This window comes from Hyperolius riggenbachi, chromosome 4, assembly GCF_040937935.1.
Source record: "Hyperolius riggenbachi isolate aHypRig1 chromosome 4, aHypRig1.pri, whole genome shotgun sequence".
NCBI classification, from domain to species: Eukaryota; Metazoa; Chordata; class Amphibia; order Anura; family Hyperoliidae; genus Hyperolius; species Hyperolius riggenbachi.
The window spans coordinates 133178731-133204196 of record NC_090649.1 but is presented as its reverse complement, the minus strand read 5'-3'; the positions used below and the strand labels follow the sequence as shown (position 1 = coordinate 133204196).

Below are 25466 nucleotides of genomic sequence, written 5' to 3'. Positions count from 1 at the left end.
TAGTACATTTAATAGCCATCTCATGCTGTCCTCTCTGTCTGCATTCTGGAAGTAAGCAAGATGTGACTGGATAGCCTATTTACCAGCTTATATCACCTGTGACTATACTAATGCTAGGCAGTTTTCTCATGCTTGTAGCCAATATCGGTTTCTCACTGCAGCTTTTTTCAGATGGTTGATTCAGATGTGTTATCTTGAAGTGCACCTGTTCTCCTCCACAACAGCGCATTTCCTCCATGCTTTTGGTGCGGTTATTCTCTGGAACAGAGACAAGGAAACCCCTCCCTGTTTCAGGGGAGTCTGGGGCTGTAGGGTAAACCACATCGTAGAACTGGAGGAGATGATTGCCATGACACTAGATAGATTACAGCAATATATAGAGTCAGAGGAATATAGGGAGGTGTTACATAACATGGCCAATCATTTTGTAAAACATTTTGCCCAGTTAAGGATCATATGTGAGTCCATTCGTTTCTCCATTGTTCTCCCTCTTGCTACTTTTTTTTACTTTTTCTGTTTTTCCTGACTTTCCTTAAAGCGGACCTGAACTCAGAACTTCCTCTCTGTTCTAAAAAAAATAAGCAACAGCATGATAACCTTTAAAGAAAAACATTTCTTTGTTACAGCTGATACAAATACGACAATAAATCCTCAGTGTGTCGACTTCCTGCTTTCATGGAAACAGACATAAGGTTAACATCCTGTATTTACAAATCAGCCGTTCTGCTGAGGCAGCCAGGTGACAAAGCTGAGAGATCAAATTACGGTTGTGATTAGTCACAGATGGGGGGGAATTAGGCAGGCTAAACTATCTAAACACATACACAGTTTATTTCTCTATATTTTCCTCCTGTCCTGTGCAAGAGTCCACTTTAAGATCCTTTTCCACTAGCTGCGATTTGATCCAAAAATCGGATCACTCATATTTTTTGGTCATGATCAATGATCAAGAACAATCACTTTGTATAACTGTTATTGCAAGCCTTGTACACATGCTAGATGGTTCTCGTCCAAGGTGGCCGAGTGTGTGTGGAATCCAGAATGTGTACAGCGGCCCCCGAACCCTGTTGATGTATTGGTCCACCTGGTGGATCAACTTGGCTGAGGTAAGGGGCGTAATATCAGTGGCCAGAGCCCCATGCAAAATTATCGTGGTGGCCACCCCCATCATTCATGTCATGGACACACCCCATCATAGACAGACCGAGCCCACAATAGTGACCAGCTGTCGTGCTCCTAAACACCCCCCCACACACACACACACACCTTGAGCAGTATGAAAACAGGGAGCTCTGTTATAGTTACCTAGTCCACACTGCATCTGCCCTCCTTTTCTTCTGTGCATCTACGTGCTCCATGCTGCCACCCTGTGGCTCATGATTTTGTGACACGCAGCAGGAGCCAAAGGGTGAAATCAGCTTAGAGCATGCAAATGGCTGGAAGAAGAAGACATCTGATATATAGAGGCAGACATAAACCCATGCAGACCGTGCCGCTGTACAGGGGCCCATGCCATTGGACCAGTTAGGGCCTAATTATCCTCTAAGCTTTTCTCCATGTATTTATCTCTGAAACTTAAGAGAAACAGTGATCATAACTTGTACACCAGTCATATACAAGTTTAAAATGTGTGCTACATTAATACAGTGCCTACAGAATGGGACCTAGGTTCATGTACTTTTATCTTATCGGCATTGTTTGGATCCAACCATGATCTGTTATGACCACACCCCCTCACATGGGGCCAAATGTATTTATTTTTGCACAGGGGCCTATTGTTGGCTTTGTCCGCCACTGCTGATATAGCATGGACTAGGTAAATATAACAGCGCTCCCTGTATGCACAACAGGCTCAAAAATACTGTGATTTCTCCCTGTTGTATGCACAGTGCTGATATCACCAGGAAGATAGCAACTGCCATGCAGGCAGCAAAGAACAAAAGAAACATACTGTGGTTGGTATGTTTGTTACAACACGCAGACAGTATCATATTTATTTTGAAATATGCATTAAGTGAAGGTTTGCTGTAACAAAATGTCTTTTCTGTGTGACTTGTCTGGCATTTGAAATGAGTTAGATGTTTTATGTCTTTCTTTCTCTTTGTATCATAGAGTCTGACGTTCAAATCTGTCAGCAGAAGGTCCCAACATGTTGCACCCGGAAGATGGAGGAGAGCTATCAGGCTGCAGTGAAGAGAAAGATGGCTGATAATATCCAGGCTATGAACTTTGAGCTCAAATTCATGATTGTTGGCCATTCATCTGCCTTCCAAGGTAAGAGGGTGACAGTTGTAATCTTACAGCTGCGCATCATCAAAGCCCATCTTTCCAGTAGAAGTCGTTTGGGAAGATTAAACGGTTTTTCCCGTCCAGCTGCAGAATTCTTTCACATCCGTATCATTCTGTGATTGAAATAGGAACTCATTTTGTCTTAAAAGAGATCTGAAGTAAAGGTGGCCATACACTGGTCGATTTGCCATCAGATTCGACCAACAGATAGATCCCTCTCTGATCGAATCTGATCAGAGAGGGATCGTATGGCTACCTTTACAGCAAACAGATTGTGAACCGATTTCAGCCTGAAACCGTTCACAATCTGTTGTGGTGGTGGTGCTGCTGCTGCCCCCGCCCAGCCCGCATACATTCCCTGCTCCGCCGGCGCGACTGCAGTCTCCCGGTCACCGCTGCTCCGTCTGCGCTCTGGTCTCCAGGTCCGGCATGCCTCACTTCTTCTAGCCCGGCAGGAAGTTTAAACAGTAGAGGGCGCTCTACTGTTTAAACTTCCTGCCGGGCTAGAAGAAGTGAGGCATGCCGGACCTGGAGACCAGAGCGCAGACGGAGCAGCGGTGACCGGGAGACTGCAGTCGCGCCGGCGGAGCAGGTAATGTATGCGGGCTCTATTGCGTCGGTCGTCGGGCACTCGAACGCCGCTAGCGATGCGCTCTTTACCCGCGGGCGATCGACGGTTATTTTCCGCACGGCACGATCGACGGGATCGGACGAAATGGATCGAAATTCGGCGTGTAGCGTGAACGATTGGCAGCAGATTCGATCCCAGTGATCGAATCTGCTGTCGAAACGGGCGCAAATCGGGCCAGTGTATGGCCTGCTTAAGAGAATTATGAAGGCTGCCATTTATATAAATCTGCCAGTGACAGGGCTGTTAAGCTGAAATACTCACCTGACGACCCAGGAAGATGGATCCCAGCAACGTACCTCGGCGACGACCATCTTCCTGTGGGCGGGTACAGGAAGTCACGCGATCGCGGTACTTGGCGCGGAGTCGCCGGGGATTTTAAAGATCAGACGTGATGGTCGTTATTGTTGCTCGTGTAATCGTGTGCCTGTACCCATGTTGCGGGATTGCTGAAACGATCGCTCGTCATTCAAAAAAATCACCGGCCGTCAGAAAAATCGCTGGAAAAATTGCGTAGTGGGTATGGTCCTTTATGCTGATCTCCTGAGCTTTCAGCAGTGTCTGCAGGAGTCACTGGCTACAAGCTTGCAGTCAGCAGAGTTGCTGTTTAAATAGTAGTAGATAGTGATAGATAGTGATACATAAAATGTTAAAGAGGAGCTGTCAGCCATACTATCTCAGAAAAAAAACCCCACATATATAAGACGATAAATACTTTTAATTAATTTTTCTTAATTTTAGTTATTTTACTACAGTAGGCTAGGTCCACACTAGGCACGGTTGCAGGACGGATGCTGCAGTCCAGGATCAGGGGAAGTACCACCAGACTCCAAACTGATCCGTTTAAAAAAAAAAGTGGATCAGTTTTGCATCAGTTTCCGTTCAGTTTTTTACCCCAAAAAACGGACAGAAAATGTCTTTATCATTAGGAAGGTAGTGGGAGGAGGTTTTGGGCCAATAATAAAGTTCAGGCTATCCGTTTTTTCATCCGTTTTTGGTGCTATTTTGCCTGTGGATATGAAGTTGCGTTTTCTCATTGCTTTTCACTACCCATCCGTGTATCCGTGGTCCGTAAAAATGCAGCCATTCCGGACCTTCCGTTCAGGTTTTGAAAACGGGTCCCTGCAAACGCAGACGGATCCGTTTTTTTCTTGGGTGAGGACGGCTGCTATTTTTAAAGAGGATCTGTAACATCAAAAGATCCCCTGGGGGGTACTCACCTTGGGTGGGGGAAGCCTCCGGATCCTAATGAGGCTTCCCACGCTGTCCTCTGTCCCACGGGGGTCTCGCTGCAGCCCTCTGTACAAGATGACGTCATTATTTACCTTCCCGGCTCCTGCGCAGGCGCTCTGACGGCTGTCGGCTCCGAACTACACGGAAATACCCGATCGCCGTCGGGTCTGCTCTACTGCGCAGGCGCAAGTTTCCGGCGCCTGCGCAGTAGAGCGGACCCAACTGAGATTGGGTATTTCCGTGTAGTTCGGAGCGGAAAGCAGCCACAGCGCCCCCGCTGGAGCCAGCAAAGGTAAATATTGATTTTACAGTCCAGCCGGCTGTTCGGAGGGCTGCAGCGAGACCCCCGTGGGACAGAGGACGGCGTGGGAAGCCTCATTAGGATCCGGAGGCTTCCCCCACCCGAGGTGAGTACCCCCCAGGGGATGTTTTTGAGGTTACAGAGTCTCTTTAACATTAGTATCCTGGACTCAGTTTTTCATCAGGGCTGAAAAACGCAGCCACGGATACGTTTCCGGACCTAGTGTGGACTAGCTCTAAAAAAAGAGAAAATCCTTCTTAGCATTTGCCATTTTAACCCACAGGGTTGTATTTTTTTTTGCATCTGAGCAACTTTCACCTCCCATTCATTTGCCAATAACTTTATCAATACTCATCACAATCAATTGATCTATATCTTGTTTTTTCCGCCACCAATTAGGCTTTCTTTGGGTGATACATTTTGCTAAGAATTTATTTATTCTAAATCCATTTTAACAGGAATATTAAGAAAGAAATGGAAAAAAATCATTAATTCTCTGTTTTTGGCCATTATAGTTTGAAATTAATACATGCTACCGTAATTAAAACACATGTATTGTATTTGCCCATTTGTCCTACTTATTACACCATTTAAATTATGTCCCTATCACAATGTATGGCACCGATATTTTATTTGAAAAAAAAAAGGTGCATTTTTTCAATTTGCGTTCATCACTATTTACAAGCTCATAATTTAAAAAATTATATTAATATACTCCTTTGACATGCATATTTAAAAAGTTCAGACCCTTAGGTAACTATTTGTGGTGTGGGAGGTAAACAGCAAATTTTAAATGTAAAATAATCTATTTGTTTAATAAAAAATAGATTTGGGTGTAGTTTTACTATTTACAGTCAAAGTCCTGGAAGAGTGATCGTACGCTTCCAGGAAGCATTCGGAGTACGGTAAACATTTTGTAACTCAGAAAAACCGCAGCCTCTGATAAGAGGCTGTCGGTTTTTCTGCTGGGGGCTTCGATCAATGAATGGGATCTATAGCGGGAGTGCGTGCAGCCTATCTGTTCGTCCAGATAGGCTTAAGTGGTTAAATGTGGCTATTTTTAAGCCAATCCTGATGTCATTTCCTTTCTTAGTCACCTCTACCTGATTTGCCCGCCCTTCACTTTAGAAAGTGCATTATCTCAGCATGAGAAATATTAGCCAATCAGAGAGGAACAGGAAGTGTGGGAGGGGAAAACAGGAGGGAAAGAGGCTTTAGCCAATCAAAGCTGCATTAGTTACGTCTAAAGGGAAGCATACCCTGAAACTTCTTTTTTGTGTACCAAATTCTGTGTGTACCAAACAAGAGTAAGGTAAACTGGGGAATGATAATTTATCAACAAGAAAAGTAATGGTGATTTTAACTTTTGGATTGCCTGGTTAGCATCCTTATTACTTGTTTACCAGATGCAATTAAATAATTGATTTTTTATTTTATGCCCAACAGTTACACTTGGCAGAGGATCCGCACAGCAGTCGATTTTGTTCCTCCAGCCTTCCAGATTAAATCCATCTAGTATTGTATGCTCCTCTGTGTGCAGTCTAGCTTTGTGTTTTAAATTTTTCTTTGAGTTTTAACTTATCAACTCGCATATATAAGGGTACCCATACATACATTCTATTCTTGGCATTGATATCCGCCCAATTCAGTCATAATGATTGAATCTAGCAGAGATTGATGCCGCAACATGGCCACCTGATCGACTTCTGGCCTTATCGACCAAACCAATTGATCTGGCATGCTGAGAACATTTCAGTCAAAAGGGTTTGTTCGGGTGCATGGTGGTAACGGCATTTAGCTTTCCAGCCAGTTTTCCCCAATTATATGTGTACCCCCTAACCTGCGGTGAGTGCTGTAGGCTCACCTGTCAAGCTGGTGTGTATATTTGCCTCCTCCTGTGTCTTTTTGAATTGCCACCGCGAGCGCCTGTATCATGTGACACTGCTGCATGTACTGGCGTCACTACATGTGGGGGTATCACATGGTACATGTACTCATGGTAGCAATTCAAAAGGACACAGGAGGAGTCACAGCAGCATAACAGGTGAGCCTGCAACTCTCACCACAGGCTGAGATTTTCTGACAAAAATCTTGTCAGGACTGGAAGGAATCGTTATAAGAAGAAAATGGTGAGCTTCTGAGAGGAACTGACAGAGAGGTAAGTATTCAATATTCATTTGCAGGCACATCATGTGTTTATTTTAAATAATTTTACTCTGTTCAGGTTCATGTTAAAGGACCACTATCGCGAAAAAATGTAGGCAGTTTAAATCTAATAAAACTAACAGGTTTTGGGTCAGTCCATCTCCTCATGGGGGATCCTCAGGGTTTTCTTTGTTTTCAACAGCATTTCCTGAACAGCAGTTTAACTACCAAAATAGTAAGATACCAGCCAGCCTCCCTACTCACTTGTAGTAGAAAGGTCGGTTAGCACATCGGCTTCTCAATGAGCAAAATGTATTCTCAAATCACATGTCAACACTAAGGTTAACAATTGTTTCTGGGCCACTCAGGGTCCCCTTCCTCAGAACAGTGCAGACTGTTTTTTTTTGTCTGCACTGTTCTGATGAAGGGGACCCTGAGTGGCCCCGAAACAATTGTTAACCTTAGTGTTGACATGTGATTTGAGAATACATTTTGCTCATTGAGAAGCCTGTGTGCTAACCGACCTTTCTACTACTTGGATTTTGCTGGGATGTTGCATAGCATGCAAGGTTATGCCCCCGAAGTAATACAAGGACAAGTGTGCCTCTCTGCATCCTTCAACTCTCCTCCCTACTCACTTGCACACTATTTTTTGTCAGTTCGGGCCCGTTTCCCCTAGACGCAGATTGGATGCAGAAAAACTGACTCCAATGAATGCCTATGGGCCTGTTTCCACTAAACGTGATTTTTCCAATGCAGATTTTCCCATAGGCATTTATTGGAGTCAGTTTTTCTGCATCCAATCTGCATTAGACTTTGCAACTGCTGTTCAGGAAATGCTGTTGAAAAAACAAAACAAAACTGAGAATCCCCCCTGAGGAAATGGACTGGCACAAAACCAATCGGTTCTGTCAGATTTTAACTGCCTACTTTTATCGCGATCGTGGCCCTTTAAGGTTCCCCTTTAAAGGACCCATTTACAGTTTGTACAAGTGGCTTATGTTACAAGGCGTGTTGGTCAGGAACCAATAGTTTCTGTGGAATAGCTTACTTCATTGTGAATTCTGTATAGGATGATGTCATTTGCTTGTCACTAATCCTAGTAACAGAGCCAGTTCCCTGGACCCTTCACTGGTGATAAGTACCCTTCAGCTTCAAGTATTATCCAATTTTTACTGTGATTACAGCAGCGCACGTGGGGCCTCTGTCTCTCCCGCCAGATGGACTGCCTGGAATATGAACTGATTATGGGGCCGTTATAAAGAGCTGAGCATATGCCTTGAAGCATGACAATAAAACGCTCACATCTTGCTTCACTTATAGATTAGTGTTGGCATTTGGCAGAACTTTAAACAACTGAATGTGCAGCTTGTTAGACAAATAGCATTTGGTGACAAATAAGCTTTTCCAGCTCAAAACGTTGCTTGGCCTTCACTTTAGAAGTGTGGCCTTTTATATAGCGGGGTCTGTTTGAAATCTGACTTACAAGTCCCAAAATGAAACATATTGTTCACAGTAGATATGCTGACTTTTAAAAGGGGTAAAACAGGCCCATAAAGCTATGGTTTCTTTTCGAATGCCTGACGATAGTTGCAATCCATTGTATTGCAATATTGTGTATCGCCACCTAGTGGTAGCTTTTGTGCCGCTGTGGTGAGCTTCTTGTGGTGTCTGACTTTCCTCACAAGGGGAATAATAAAAAGAACACCTTCTATAAACTGCAGTCAGAAAGAACAGTACAATGAAAGTCAAATTTTGTATAATTTAAAGCAGATCTCTAGAAAAATAAAACTCACCCGTGCCTCCTGAATATTTCTATAGTAGTAGTGCATAATTTAAAAAAATATTTTTAAAAACCATTAAAGCATATGGACAGTTTCAATGATTATTTGTATATCTACTTCCCTACACCCACACATAGTAAATGGGGCATTTTACCAAATTATAATATAAGTAGTGTGTATATAGCACTGACATATTCCGCATTGCTTTACATAGTGTGTATAGTCATGTCTCTTACTATCGCTCAGAGGATCTGTCACTCACCATCTTATGCTCCTATTGTAGTCTCAGGCCAATTTTTGGGAGGATCAAATAACTTGTTTGTTATGGGCAGGGGCGTAGCAATAGGGGGTGCAGAGGTTGCGACCGCATCGGGGCCCTTGGGCCAGAGGGGCCCCGTAGGGCCCTCCCAGAACTGCAGTATTAGCTCTCTATTGGTCCTGTGCTCATAATAATTACTTTTATAGATACTTTGAATAGTGATAATCATTAACAAACTGTTCCCCATCCCCTTCTTGCACCTCTGACACTGTAGTTGCCATTGGCAAGTTTTGGCGCGCTGTATCAATTGTTATGTATAGAGCGCTTGGGGGGGCCCCATGTAAAACTTGCATCGGGGCCCAAAGCTCCTAAGCTACGCCACTGGGTATGGGGATGAATATAGCCAAAACATTTTTTTACCTCAAACTATGGCATAACTACAATTCAAGGGGCCCACCAGCAAAACCTCAAGCCCCCCCCCCATGTTCATACCCCCTTCCTTGGTGCCCTTCATACACTTCATCTTTCAAGGGTCATAGAACAGGTGTGAATAGTGATAGAACAATATGATCTTCACACCCATAACAAGTGTAGCCACAAAAACACATGATCTGAAGTGTAGTCCTTTGTATCAGAGGAATTAATTTGGGGGCTCCCGCAGCTCTGGGGCCCTCTGGGATCGTAGTTGCTGCTCCCCCATAGTTACGCCACACATTGTATTATGACCTCTGATTAGATATCAGGGATAAATATGCTGCAGTCTGACTTTACCCACTACAGAGACTGTGATTTGTGGCACCGGGCTATTAACCCTAACAGTGAAGAAAAAAAAGCAAATTCCGAGTAGTATTGGTACTATCTACACACATTTACCTCATCTTGCTTCCTGTTGCTGCAGGTATACTCAAATGTTCTCTAGGCGGTTATGTCACAGCCACTTCCTTTTCCCATGGGCTCCTTCTTGGTTCCTTTGTCCACTTCAAAGATTCCTGATGATTCTTGTTCTGCCTGTAACACCACTCCCACTCCCATAGTTTAGGAGGTCCCTCTGGTCCTCTGAGTCCCCTCTGTTCTCCTGCTGGCGGCTGAGCTAGATGTGCGACCTGAACACAAGTTGTGCCGGTCCTAGCAGACAGGAGCACAATTGAGAAGGCATGCGGGTCGGGGCCATTGATTTGCACATCTAACAAAGTGGCAAGTGGAAGAACAGAGGCGACCCAAAGGATGTTGAGGGACCTCACAGACCACAGGGGGCTGGAAGAAGCTCCAGGTAAGTAAAAGGCTGCAGATTTAAAAAGGAACTTTAACCAAGGATTGAACTTCATTCCAATTAGTAGCTTTACCTTTTCTTGAATAAATCATCAGGGGGATCTTTATGGCTGATATTGTGGTGAAATCCCTCCCACAGAGTGATGTCAGGACCCTGGTCCATCACAGTTTCCTGTCTGTGGATCTCGTTGCATTGTGGGAAATAAAAGCCTTTTCCAATTCCAAGCAAGCAATATCACTCACTGTGCATAGAACTCTCAGTAACAGACATTCCGTACAGATCACCTGGCAGAACTAAATCCGTCACCACTAGTGATACATTTCAGACTGTAAATCAGGGAGTGGAAAGATTTTACGATGAGGAAACACTGACTAAATAATCTATAAATTAACATTGTAAAAAATGAGCATTTTTAGTCATTATGTTACTTTCACTACAGTTCCTCTGTAAGCACGGGTGTGCTTTAAGGTAGCCATTACATGAAACTTGAATTTACAGGTGGTAGGCCAGGAAGCACCTACAGCTAGTCTACCAACTGCCGATTATTCAAGGTCACTGCAGAATGATGTCTGCTGATCCACAGCCAGAGCCGGTTCTCTCATGAAGCAAGGTGAAACACTTGCATCAGGCACAGAGATTACAGGGGGAATGTTTGTACTGTGTTTACACTTACAGCATGCAGGCAGAGTAGGAGGGAAAGCGACAGGCGAGCAAGCAAGGTGAAGAGGTCATTGGGGGAAAGCAGCTTGTTGTGCTGTGTGAGGAGTCTGACAGTGGGGGGGGGGGGAGGCAGGAGAGCAGCAGTGACAGTGTTTCATTTGACTTGCACAGCAGTAGGGAGGAGCTGGCACTGCTGTCCTGACTGAGGAGGAATGGAGGATGGCCGACTGGCTGAGGGTGAGCAGTTCATTTGTCACAGACTTGCAGCCAGCCAGTGTGTTATTGTGATGAGCTGGAGCATGTCATGTCTCAGGTTGTTACATATGCTCCCTTGCTGACTGAGAACATTAAATGAAGCAGAGTAAATTCATTGGGTGCTGTGTAATCATTCCAAATCAGTGGGAGGGATGCCTGAGGCATCCTCACAAGTTTGCCTCAGGCAGCAAAAAGTCTAGAACCGGCCCTGTGTCCACAGCCCATTGCTCCAGGTTGAGCCTACGCAATGATTTGCATGTGTCCGCTCTCTATCCTAAAGTGATGCATGATGGGTGCTGCTTCCTGCACAAATGAAAGTTACCCCGAAAATTCCTTATTTTAAAAAGTAAAAACTGCATTTTAGAGAGTAAAATGGTGTTTGTCACTTCAGAGGAATGGCTGTGCCACATTGATTGTTCAAAGCAATTGATTTCCAGGCAACGTGTAGAGAAGTTGAAAGTGTTGCATTAGAGCAGTGTGATGATGCCTAGCAACAGAGAGAAGCTCTACTATGCTGCTAAGCAACATCACATTCCTCAAATGCAGCTTGCAGACGTTGTTAGGCAGCAAAAAAAACCGACGCTGATATCCACTTCTCGTAAAATATTACGTCAGGGAAGACTTCAGAAGGGGAAATTTCAACTTTGATAAATTGATTGATGTATGCTCTCAGAAATGCTGTGATGTGCAATGATGTGTTAAGGTGCATATTTATCACGCAGTTAGAAATATGTCTCATAGTCATTGATTTTTTTTCCCTTCCTTTTTGGTCCCAATTTATCTACCTTCTCCACTACATCAAATTGATTGCCAGTGCCATGAAGGGTTACATCAGGAAAGTATGACAAGAAATCACATAAATGGAAGATTATGGCATGATGATGCCATAGAGAGTGGCATATTCCATAAATTAGAAATTAAAAAAATAAGCACATTGATGTATTAACCCAAAAGGTGTTCCTACCTCCTGGAGACCCAAGGAAACAACTTCTTATCTTAAAGGATACCCGAAGTGACATGTGACATGATGAGATAGACATGTGTATGTACAGTGCCAAGCACATAAATAACTATGCTGTGTTCCTTTTTTTTCTTTTCCTGCCTGAAAGAGTTAAACATCAAGTATGTAAGTGGCAGTTCCTGACTGGGTCAGACTACATACAGTGTGACCCTCAATGATAAGAAATTACAACTATAAAACACTTTCCTAGCAGAAAATGGCTTCTGAGAGTAGGAAAGAAATAAAAAGGGTCAATAGTTCATAGTTTTTAGCTTTGGCATACTTCAATGAATGTGTCATTAAGCAAAAAAGAATAAAACAGTACAAACTTAAAAAGTAGATTTAAATATAAAATAAAACTGTGGAATATCTTAAAAAAAGTAATTTTTAGGAGAAGGAGGACAGATACAATTGTTTATTTCATTAGTTTATTTTCACCTCAGGTGTCCTTTAAAGAGAATCTGTACTGTCCGATTTGTACAATAAAAAACATACCAATCGAGCCACTGTGATCTCATGGATCCCTCTTCCCTCCGTGATCCTGGCTTTTAATTGCCAGTTTTAGGCAGTGTTTACAAACAAAAAACATGGCCGCTAACCAGGAAGTGATGTTTGTGTATATGTATATCATGTTACAGTATCCTACAAGTTTTTATTACATAGTGAACTCCAGTCAGGGATACTCAGTTTCTCAGCATGGGAAGCTCCTTTACCCCTCAGACAAGCTGAAAATGAGAGCAGAGAGCTGTCTGTGACTAATAAACATAGCATACACACAGAGCCTGCAGGGGGCATGGAGGGGGGTGTACGTAACTTCTCCCTATCACAGCAGAAGCAGTGCATTCCTCTCTGCCTCGACAAAGCCTGACAAAGAAAAGAACATTAGATATATTACAGAGACAGTGCAACTAGATAAAGCTACAGTAAGCCAGAACACATAAGAACAGGTATAGGAACTTATAGGATAGAAGAAATAAGGCTGAAAATGTTGTTACAGATTTTGTTACACTTGAAGTGAGAGGAATATGGAGAGTGATATATTTATTCCTTTTAACCTTCCTGGCGGTAAAGCCGCGCAGGAGGTTTTCTCAGGCCCTGCCAATTTGCGTAATTTTTTTTTGCTGCACGCAGCTAGCACTTTGCTAGCTGCGTGAGCACACCAATCGCCGCCGCCCCGCGCCGATTCGCCGCTATCCGCCGCGCCGCAGAGCCCCCCCCCCAGACCCCGTGCGCTGCCTGGCCTGTCAGCGCCAGGCAGCACTGAGGGGTGGATCGGGACTCCCTTAGACGTCACGACGTCCATGACGTCATCCCGCCCCGTCGCCATGGTGATGGGGGAAGCCCTCCAGGAAATCCCGTTCTTTGAACGGGATTTCCTGATCGATCGAAGAGGATAGGGGGATGCCGCTGCACAGCGGCTATTATGTAGCAAGCCCTAGGCTTGCTACATGATTTAAAAAAAAAAATCGAAACAACGGCTGCGCTACCCTCTGGCGGTTTTTAATAGACCGCCAGGAGGGTTAAACAACATAAATTACCTGTCTGTCCTGCTGATGCCTTGCTTTTAATACTTTTAGCCATAGACCCTGAACAAGCATGCAGGTCAGATGTTTCTGACTGAACACTGAAGGCCCTTTCACACTGTGGCGGTGCGGTGTGGCAAATTGCTGCACTGCTACCGCAGGGCAATGAAAATCTATAGGGAAAATCGCATTACCTGTGTCACGCTGCGGCAGAAGTCCTCAATCTGACACACTTCCAAAACGACGTTATTGCGCATGTCTACGACAATCTGCGTCAAACCGCGCGTCGTGTAAGTCTACGGCGACGGATGTTAGTGTGAATACCCGCCGCAGGTTTTACGTGTCACGCATGCGCAAAGGCATATTTTTTGCAATACACTTTTGTGCACATCCTGCTTGGCTGGATGCCTCATAGGGAATACCGCACAGTAACGCGGTTTTCCCTGAAGGTCTATTTCTGGCGGTGCAGTGAGACTGCCGCACCGCCAATATACAGTGTGAAACCGGCCAAAAGAAAAATAGAGCCCTAAAGGGGCTGTTTATTGCACAAAATAGAAAGCTACTTAAAAATTAAAACTTAAATATCGCCTGTAACAATGGTGGAGACCTAATCCCTTCTCCCAGGCTGTGGCCAGCAGTGCAGTGTCCAGTCACTAAAACAATCAGCGGCAAAGTGGTGGGTGGATCATCCAGCGTGCCCTCAGCGTCATTACGTGTTTCAGCGTGCAATGCCTTCATCCGGTTTGACGAAGGCGTTTTTTGAGCAGAAAACCTTGCAGTGTGTGGAGAAAATCAACGTGAAACTATTCTATGATTGATTTGAATACAGAAATTTGTTGACTGTCGTTTTGGATTCTAGAGATGGCCTGAACAGTTCGCCGGCGAACAGTTCCTGGCGAACTTCCGTGGTTCGCGATCGCGGCGAACCAGGAACTTTTCCGGAAGTTCGGTTTGCCCCCATAGTGCATCATGAGGGTCAAATTTGACCCCCTACATCACAGGCAGCAGGCACATTGTAGCTAATTAGGATACACTCCCTCCTGGAGCCCCACCTCCTTTATAAAAGGCAGGCAACGTCAGGCAGTGAACTCACTCGTGTGCCTGCAGTAATTGGTGAAGGGATAGCTGCTGCAGACACTCATAGGGAAAGCTTAGTTAGGCTCTTGTAGGCTTGTTAGCTTGCTCCTGGCTGATTCATATTGCTAAAAAATTACCCCTCAGCAGCTCTTTTGAGAGCTAATCTTGTTCTTGTGATCTATTTTTTTTTTGTGTGGCCCACTTGCAATATATACAGCCCTGTCAGTCAGTGTCACTGTGCCTGTCTGTGTGTGACATGTAATACCCATCACTGCATATACCTACTACCTGTTGTTCACTTCAGTGCACCCACCTACCTATGTGAGCACATGCAGTGTCACTGTGCCTATCCGGTACCTGTCTGTGTGTGACAGGTGCACATGTAATACCCATCACTGCATATACCTACTACCTGTTGTTCACTTCAGTTCACCGACCTACCTACATGAGCGCACGCAGTGTGATATACCACTCCGTGCATACCTGTTAACTGCACCTGTGTGACTGACAGCACATTGTATTAGTCAAGTCAGTGCATACCTTTCACTTCATCCCCCCAATATGGACAAAACAAAAGACAGAGGCGTTGTCGTGATTTTGTGCGGCCCGCGGGGCGCGACCAAAGTACAGTGTTCAGAAGAAGACACGTACCATCAACCCCCAATATTGTCAGGACGTAGTTGACTATTTAACACAGAACACCTCATCTTTCTCAGCTTCCGCATGGAAGCATGACATACAGTATCTTCCTTCTCCTGCTTTCATTCTGGCACCCCACTTAGCACTCAGTCGGCCGCCGCCACCAAAGTGCCATCATCCCAGGGCTCAGTGGTGGGGAAATTTTTTTGTGTGTCTGCCCCAGATGAGAGCAATGCCATCTGTATTCTCTGTCACCAAAAATTGAGCCGTGGAAAGACCAAGACCCGCGTAGGGACAACTACCTTACGAAGGCACTTGATTACAAAGCACAAACTGCAATGGGATGACCACATGTGGGAAAGCAGCACACAAAAGCAAATCCACACACCGCAGTGGAAGATATGCAATTATTTCTCAAAAAAGGCGATACCCAAACTGTACAGAGATGTTGAAAGGCAAGTGGTGTCATCTCTGGCACACAGCGTTGAGTCAAGAGACTATCTGACCACGTGGTCTGCAAAGCACGGTCAGGCCTGCCTGAAGACTAAGTCAGTCCCCACACACAGCATCTCTGCCTGCACGCCGTGTGACTGCCTGCCCCAAGACTAAGTCGCTCCCCACACAGCATCTCTGCCTGCAGGCCGCTTGACTGCCTTCTCTGCCACCACCAACAGGGTCCAGGACTCCAGGCGGCAGCCAGGACTCCAGGCGGCCGCTCTGCCTAATTTTTCTGGCTGCACTGCGGCTGCAAAAACAAAACAAAAGGCATGTACATGTGCCAATTCCCCTTCGTGTTGAAGGGGATGAAGCAATGACCGCCGGCTATGTGAGTGTCTCGGGGGGGGGGGCACAACCAAGATAATAAGGTCGTTGCTTCATTGTGGACAGACCAAATTTGATCAGCTGGACAGTCACTGTTCTGTCATTCAGCTACCTCAGCCTGGCGACCATATGGGCTTGAAAACCGCCACGGCCTGCACTCTGGCCATGGTGCGCACCAGTCCAGCACGGCCGTCACTACACAAACAGCTGTTTGCCGTGCGTTACACAGTGAGTTTGGTGTGTCAGTGTGAAGCAGTACTCTAATTACACTCCCTGATTGATGTACAACAACAACAACAAATAACATTTGTAAAGCGCTTTTCTCCCGTGGGACTCAAAGCGCATAAGCATGGCTCCGACCATCGTGGTACAGAGGAAGAATTTTATAAGTCTGGAAATGCCAGGCTAAACAGGTGGCTTTTCAGTCTGGATTTGAATAGCTCCAGGGATGGTGCTGTCTTTACTGGGTGTGACAGGGAGTTCCAAAGAGTAGGGGCAGCATGACAGAAGGCTCTATCTCCAGATTTTTTGAGGTGCACTCTGGGAGTGACCAAGTTTATAGAACTTGCTGATCTGAGGTTGTGAGAGGTGTGGTGCAGCTTCAGCAAGTCCTTCATGTATCCAGGGCCCAGATTGTGCAGGGATTTGAATGTCAGCAGTCCAATCTTGAAGAGTATTCTCCATTCTACTGGTAGCCAGTGCAGTGAGCGAAGGATCAGTGTAATGTGACAGTGGCGAGGCTGGTTTGTTAGCAATCTGGCAGCAGCATTCTGCACTAATTGCAGGCGACGCAGGTCCTTCTTGGGGAGGCCAGCATAAAGGGCATTGCAGTAGTCCAGCCATGATGTAATGAAGGCGTGGACTAGGGTTGGAAGATGTATACATATGCAAGATGTTTTAAAGCACTTTAGGCCTGCAATTTAGCATTCAATGTGATTTTGGCCCTTAAAATGCTGCTTTGCGTCAAATCCAGATTTTTCCCCGGGACTTTGGGCATGTATCCCACTCCGCCATGCCCCCCTCCAGGTGTTAGACTCCTTGAAACATCTTTTCCATAACTTTTCCAGCATACATTTTTCTAGTTTTCCAAGTTCGCCTCCCCATTGAAGTCTATTGCGGTTCGCGAAAGTTTGCGCAAACCGAACTTTAGCGGGAGGTTCACGAACCGAAAATTGGAGGTTCGGGCCATCTCTATTGGATTCTATGATCATATCTAAAGAGAGAAAGTCCCCTAATCGATTAGTTTATGTGAACAATTATAATTACCCTCCAATCAACCGAGCAGCATTTTTAGCCCCTAGGGCATCTTACTAGCACATTAAAAATGCATGCTTACAATGTGGCTCATTACTAAAATAAAATTCCATTCCATCTCTTCTTTTTTACAGTAAGATGCTTTCTAACGGCTTTTATTATCCTACTTCTGTGTTCTGCTGTCAGCAGAAAGAGCAGGCAGAAAAGGACTGCTGTAGTTAGCAGTAGCAATGAGCAAACAAAAGCTTTCATTGGCAGGGGGTGGGGGGATAGGACCCTGTACTTCAAGCACTTGATTACATTCACACCTTCACCTGCATAAATAATGGCAGAGGGAAGAGGAGAAGGGAAAATGGCAGCTCCTACAGCTATTGGAAAACAGGGCAAACTGCAGAAAAAATAGCTGCTTGGATCCCTTTAAGGTGTGCACTAATGAAACACACCTAATTGTACAATCTCACCAGTTCTATGTAATATGAGGGACTACTTAAATATCCATTCAAGATATATTCACTCATTTTTCCCTTATGTTATATATTCTTATTATATATTTATAGTGCCAACATATTCCGCAGTGCTTTCCAAAGCACAGTAAGACAACACAGGGAACATGGGTACAACCAAAAAATATACAGCAGAGTCTCAAGCAGCACAAATATTGCAACAAAAACAGTAAACATTAGGAGGATGACCCTGCCCTTGCAAGCTTACAATCTAATGGGTAGTGGGAGACACACTGGGTAAGGAGACATGGGGGGAATGGATGCGGCAGTGAGCCTTTGTCTCTGATTACACTGTGAACAGATAAGTAAACGGGCTAAAAAATGTTATAAGCTTGTCTGAAAAGGTGCGTTTTAAAGCCTCATCTACACGCGTAGATGAGGCTCCGATGCAGTGGCGGACACAGCCAGCAGTGGGCCCCTGTGCAAAATTGCAATTGTGGGCCCCTACGACCTGCTTTGCGCGTCGCGGCAAAAATGGGTGTGGCTACAACCTGCGGCGCGCAAAAAAATGGGCGTGGCAATGACTGGATGAGGGCGGAGCTAACTGTAATTTAAAGCGAACCCTGGGTGAGGGTTTATTTCCTTTTAAACAATACTAGTTGCCTGGCGGCCCTGCTGATCTATTTGGCTGCAGTAATAAACTGAATTACACCAGCAACAAGCATGCAGCTAATATTCTCAGTTCTGACAATATTGTCAGAAACCCCTGACCTGCTGCATGCTTGTTCAGGGTCTATGGTTGAAAGAATAAGAGGCAGAGGACCAGCATGGCAGCCAGGCAACTGGTATTGCTTAAAAGGAGAGAAATATGGCAGCCTCAAGATTATTCTCACCTCAGGTTCCCTTGAAAAGTGCAACGCAAAGACAGTGGGCACAAGTTTTGGTGACCCTTTCCCCAGAAAATTCACATAATTGTGGAGGTTTTCTCAAGAAAATACACATCATGTTGGCAGATATGCCCAGAAAATACGTGCAATCATGTCGGCAGATATGCCCAGAAAATACGTGCAATCATGTCGGAAGATATGCCCAGAAAATACGTGCAAACATGTCGGCAGATATGCCCAGAAAATACGTGCAATCATGTCGGCAGATATGCCCAGAAAATACGTGCAATCATGTCGGCAGATATGCCCAGAAAATACATGCAATCATGTCGGCAGATATGCCCAGAAAATACGTGCAATCATGTCGGCAGATATGCCCAGAAAATACGTGCAATCATGTCGGCAGATATGCCCAGAAAATACGTGCAAACATGTCGGCAGATATGCCCAGAAAATACGTGCAATCATGTCGGCAGATATGCCCAGAAAATATGTGCAATCATGTCGGCAGATATGCCCAGAAAATACGTGCAATCATGTCGGCAGATATGCCCAGAAAATACGTGCAATCATGTCGGCAGATATGCCCAGAAAATACGTGCAATCATGTCAGCAGATATGCCCAGAAAATACGTGCAATCATGTCGGCAGATATGCCCAGAAAATACGTGCAATCATGTCGGCAGATATGCCCAGAAAATACATGCAATCAAGTCGGCAGATATGCCCAGAAAATACGTGCAATCAAGTCAGCAGATATGCCCAGAAAATACGTGCAATCAAGTCGGCAGATATGCCCAGAAAATACGTGCAATCATGTCGGCAGATTTGCGCAGAAAATACATGCAATCATGTGGCAGACCTGCCCAGAACATACACCTGCTAATATAAATAAAAAAACATTTACTCACCTGCAGCAGCAGACCTCCTGTCCCAGCCTCCATCCGGCGCGCAGCTCCAATGGGTGGTTGGGTGGATAGGTAGCCTGGTGGGTGGGTAGGTAGGTAGGCAGCCGGGTGGGTAGGTAGGTAGGTAGCCCTTAGCCGGGTGGGTAGGTAGCCTGTATAGGTACCCGGTGGTTGGCTGGTTAGCTGGGTGGGTAGGTAGCCTGGTGGGTGGGTGGGTGGGTGGGTGATTAGCCGGGTGGGTAGGTAGCCTGGTGGGTGGGTGGGTAGGTAGCCCTTAGCCGGGTGGGTAGGTAGCCAGGTGGGTGGGTGGGTAGGTAGGTAGCCTGGTGGGTGGGTAGGTAGCCCTTAGCCGGGTGGGTAGGTAGCCGGGTGGGTGGGTAGGTAGGTAGCCTGGTGGGTAGGTAGCCTGGTGGGTGGGTTGGTAACTAGCCCGGTAGGTAGGTAGGTAGGTAGCCTGGTGGGTGGTTAGGTAGTCGGGAGGGTAGGTAGGTAGGAAGCCTGTTGGGTGGGTAGGTAGCCGGGTGGGTAGGTAGCCGGGTGCGGGTGGGTAGGTGGTTAGGTAGCCGGGTGGGTAGGTAGGTAGGCAGGTAGCCGGGTGGGTGGGTAGCTATCCGGGTGGGGGGCCCGACTCCTATCCTCCCCCCCCCCCTTCCTCACCTCGGAGGGCCCCCCTCCCGGTATGCGCGGTGGGAGAGCGGCAAATACAGGAAGTCTTCTGGGCTCCAGGCAGGCGCTAGGGGCTCAGCCGCTTGGTCTCCAATATGTCTCCAACTCTGTATACTGCTCGCTACTTCCTGGTGTAGTAGCGAGCCGTATATAGAGTTGGAGACCAAGCGGCGGCTGAGCCTCTAGCGCCTGCCTGGAGCCCCGGAGACATCCTGTATTTGCCGCTCTCCCACCGCGCATACCGGGAGGGGGGCCCCCCGAGGTGAGGGAGGGAGGATAGGAGTCGGGGCCCCCCAGGGAAAAAAAATTAAAAAAATCTATATATATAATAGACTAAGTGCCTCAACCTTCAAACAAGAAGAAGAAGTACTTTGCATGAGAAAATTTATGCGTGCTCAAACACCAAGTTTAAGGCCTCTTTTCCACGGACTGTTGAGCTGTGTGCTCAGCAAGCAGTTATCAGGCAGCAGTGAGCAGATACCAGGCAGCAGCGAGCAGTTACCAGGCAGCAGCGAGCAGTTACCAGGCAGCAGCGAGCAGTTACCAGGCAGCAGCAAGCAGTTACCAGGCAGCAGCAAGCAGTTACCAGGCAGCAGCAAGCAGTTACCAGGCAGCAGCAAGCAGTTACCAGGCAGCAGCAAGCAGTTACCAGGCAGCAGTGAGCAGTTACCAGGCAGCAGTGAGCAGTTGTGAGAGTTTGAGAGCCATTTCACTGCCTATTCACAGTCCATGGAAAAGAGGCCTTACCCTAGCAAGTCTGACATTGCAAATCTGGCCTAATTGGCTATTCATGAGGCAATGCTCATGCAAATGCATGCACAAACCAATACCACAAAGCAGTCACCCTGCTACATGCTACATTAGCACTATCCGGCTTAGTGCACACCAGAGCGGTTCGGCAGCGTTTTGCGATCCACTTGCGGCTGCGGATACGCTTGGGTAATGTATTTCAATTGGCTGGTGCACACCAGAGCGGGAGGCGTTTTGCTGAAACGTATACTCCAGAGGTGAGGCATTTTTTGGATTGCAGAGGCGTTTCTGCCTCCAATGTAAAGTATAGGAAAAACGCAAACCGCTCTGAAAAACGGCAGTTCAGAGCGGTTTTGCAGGCGTTTTTGTTACAGAAGCTGTTCAGTAACAGCTTTACTGTAACAATATATGAAATCTACTACACCAAAAACGCTTTACAAAACCGCAAAATGCTAGGTGAAATGCTACAGAAAAATAAGAAAAAGCGTTTCAAAATCTGCTAGCATTTTGCGGATCTGCTAGCAGTTTTTGGTGTGCTCCAGGCCTCCAGGAGCGCCACGGGGAGGATTCCCAATGCCCCCTTTTTATACAACTGGGGGGACCGCAGGGTCCCAGGCTCTCTCACTGCCTGGAAACCACAGCGGCACCCCGGAGGGGGAGGCTAGGTGGCGTGGATGACCCCCCCCCCCAAGTGTTGCCAGCGCCGGGGAGAGTCGTCTGCACCCACCTCCCAATATTAAAAACAGGCACTTACCTTAACGTCCATTGCGTTCTGCTACATGCGCATTAATTTGGGGGCACCACATGAGAAAGGAGAGAAGCATGGGTCACCCCGAGCTTTAGAGCTCAGGGCTGGCTCACATACAGCACTCCAGAGGGGGAGGGGGAGGACAGGCGCACTCACTCCAGGGTTCACACCACCGGAGCAAGCCATCCACCACCTGCCTCCAAAGGATACAAACTGCACAAAATGCTTTCCATGAGAAAATTAATGCGCATGTAGCAGAACCCAATGGACGTTAAGGTAAGTGGCTGTTTTTAATATTAGGAGGTGGGTGCGGACGGCTCTCCCCAGCGCTGGCCACGCTTGGGGGGCGGGGGGGGGGGGGCGCGGCTGCGCCACCCAGCCTCCCACTCCCAGGTGCTGCTGTGGTTCCCAGACAGCGAGAGAGCACTTTGCAGTATTGGTTTTTTGACCCTGCATAGTTTGGCATGCGAAAGCAAATGCATATTTGCATGGGCATTGCCTCATGAATAGCCAATTAGTCCAGATTTGGAAAGCCAGACTTGCTAGGGTTAAACTTGGTGTTTGAGCACGCAAAATTTTTCTCATGGAAAGCATTTTTTGCAGTTGTATCCTTTGGAGGCAGGTGGTGGATGGCTTGCTCTGGTGGTGTGAGCCCTGGAGTGAGTTGTCTGCGCCTGTCCTCCCCCCACCCTGGAGTGTTGTAAGTGAGCCAGCCCTGAGCTCTAAAGCTCGGGGTGACCCATGCTTCACTCCTTTCTCATGTGGTGCCCCCAAGTTAATGTGCATGTTGCAGAACGCAATGCACGTTAAGGTAAGTGCCTGTTTTTAATATTGGGAGGTGGGTGCGGATGGCTCTCCCCGGCGCTGACCACACTTGGGGGGGGGGGGGTGCAGCTGCGCCACCCAGCCTCCCCCTCCGGGGTGCCGCTGTGGTTCCCAGGCAGTAAGAGAGCCTGGGACCCCGCAGTCCCCCGGTTGTATGGGGGCATTCGGAATCCTCCCCGTGGCGCTCCTGGATAGTGCTAATGTAGCATGAACTAATACCCGCAGGGCGATCGCTTTGCGGTATTGGTTTTTGGACCCTGCATAGTTTGGCATGCGAAAGCAAATGCATATTTGCATGAACATTGCCTCATGAATAGCCAATTAGGCCGGATTTGCAAAGCCAGACTTGCTAGGGTTAAACTTGGTGTTTGAGCATGCATACATTTTCTCATGAAAAGCCTACTTCTTCTTGTTTCAAGGTTGAGGCACGTACTCTATTAGATAGATAGATAGATGCGGCGTATGCTACGACGCGGGTTGGCTAGTATATATATAAAAAAATAAAAAATACTTAATGGGCACCTGAAGCAATGGAATTTCAGGGGCCCTCGTGCGGCGGCACGGCCGTATGTCCGCCACTGCTCCGATGTGCCTTATCAATCGAGCCGCTGATGCGGCTCGATTGATAAGATCCGACAGGTCGGATCTCTCCACCGCCGATTCCCTGCTCGTTCCCCACGAGGGGACAATGGCAGGGAAGCGAGCGGAAGATAAGCGGCGCCGGGCGGGGACGAGGGCAGATCGAATGCGACACACGCACGGGCGAGCGGTGACGCGGCGGGCCTGCGCGGGGATGCGGAAGAGGCGATCCGCCCGCTAATCGAGCCGCCGGATCGCTCCGATGTAGCTCCGTGTAGATGGGCATTTTCTGAGGAAAATATCTAACCATTAATGGGTACCTTTAGACCAGAGGTGCGCCACCTGTTGAGATAAAATGGCACTAAGCATCGTTGTTTTATTTTTTTGTCTGTAACTTTCATCTTATTGTTATTATCTGAATGTGCTTCTGAATAGATTTTTATAGAATGAATATGTTTCTAACACTCTGGCGACCCCAAGCCTTTATTATGCTAACCTGTAGGTTGTGCTTCTACATGTTACACTGCTGGATACAGAAGTCATTATCTTGGGTTTCTTTTACAATATCGGCATATGATTGTCTCTGTGTGCTGTTTCCTAGCGCCTTCTCATTATCTGTAGTGTTCTTTTGATTATTGCTTTGTGGTGTAGAGCAGCAGACAGGCTCAATTACAGGATAGCATTTATACACTAATATTGAGTTCACAGCAGACAAAACAAAAATATTCTTCAGCAGATGCTGAAATTGTGTAGAAAAAGTCACGATTAGTCAGGATGGCAGAGCCTTTATCTGTAGCGATAACATAATAGTGTGTTGTTATACACTCTGCCCTTCAGCGTTGTGGACCTCGTTCACTAAGCTGGAGAATCGGAAAGTGCCTGAATGGTGATGCAGAGACCTGCGGATTCCAAACAAAATTATTTTTAACCCCTTCCCCGCCGCTAGTACGCATATTTATGCCCATGGAAACATCACTTAACGACCAGGGGCGGGGTTATGCGTTCGCCTACTTTATTAACTTTACCGCTCCCCATTGCCATGCGGCTGCCATTCGTTTCCATCGCAACCTCACCATTCTGTGATCGGAGAATGGGAACAGCTTGTTCCCAAACCCGATCACAGTGTCTGTGATGAATGAACGGCTTTCATTCACAAAGTGGAAGTAAAACAGTTACACTTAATACTTCCCATGTACTGTTTACAGTACTTGGGAATTAAGTGTAGCACCATCTTGTGGTCAAAAAGTAAAAATGCACCCACATAAACTGTTCTATAGAAAAATAAATAAAATTTTTATCAATTTTTACCCCTTTCACCCAGCAACTAGCCAAGCTATGCTTAACACGGGCGATGACTGGGAGCACTCTGCAAGTTTAAATACAGAACAGCATCCAATTAGTGTCCGGCCACACTCCACACAACCAATCACACGGCAAGGCACTGCCTAGGTGTCAGCTAAATGATCAACTGACACTGCTCTGTCAGCTGTTTCGAGTCAGCTGACTACTGTTTACCTTTGCGGAGGGTGTACTGGGAACGCGCCCTCCACCTATTAGGAAGTGTGGCCTGTAAGCCACTGGCAGCGTCATCAGTGGGGAAAAAGCGCTGAGACCCGGAAGTGGTGGAATCAGCCCCCACAGGTATATTCCTTATAGGCTCATTTGAGTTTTCCATCAAGGATTGCCATTAATCCAGATGAATGGACCAATTAAAAGCCTGAGCTGCAAATTGACATCAGTACCCGGGAGTCAGAGGTTTTTTTTCCCTGCGTTTAACCCCACATGGGAAATGGGTAGGAAGTCAGAAATGCCCCTTTTTACCTGGGTGGTGGTTTATATATGGAGACTCATTATTAAAGGCTTTCAGGTTTCACTATTACCCACACCTGTTTCTTGGTTCACATGGAGATACATCCTTAACAGTGGATGATGAGTGCTTTGCAAGGCGTGAGAGGGCTTTCTACTCACTTGGGATAGTGTAGCACTTTGCTATTAACCTCTAAAATAGGCAGTATTGACTTCAATGTTGATGGTGGAATTGCGCATCCCAATTTGGAATGCCAAAATCTGATGTAAACCTTGAAATTCGGAATTCCAAGGAATTTGATTTCTCATTCCTATCTGCCACTGCAGGCAGTGTAGCCAGTGATCCTATAGTGAATTCCTGAACAGCTGCTGTGGTCTGTATGCCTATGCAGAGTAAACACATGATAGCAGGTTTTCAGTAATAGAGTGTTTCCTCAGCAATAGTGAATCACCCTCCCATATAACTTGTATTTAAACTTTATAATTGTTGAGTAATAAGGAAATTGCAATTCCAAACATACCTCTTTGCTGAATGAATTCCTTACAAGACTGAGTTATTGTTTATGTGCTCAGAAAAATTCTTCCATATTGAGAAAAATAGACATAGATTGAGAATGGTTGGAAAGTAATAAAGTGTGCTGTGCTGGAAAATGAAATGACAAGATCACTCCACATACTGCCCTGTAAACCAAGAACTAAGCTCATCTATTTATTG

At 46.2% G+C, this 25466-nt stretch overlaps 1 protein-coding gene across 5 annotated transcripts in view; it reads left to right on the top strand.

The window, feature by feature from the left end:
• Positions 1-25466, top strand: part of LOC137571506 (glypican-5-like) — a 557948-nt gene that overhangs the window by 194347 nt on the left and 338135 nt on the right. For all 5 annotated transcript variants that reach the window (XM_068280728.1, XM_068280727.1, XM_068280726.1 and 2 more), the window contains one exon: positions 2113-2274. In XM_068280728.1, coding sequence (XP_068136829.1) covers positions 2113-2274 — 162 coding nt within the window. The remainder of the gene's footprint in view (positions 1-2112; positions 2275-25466) is intronic.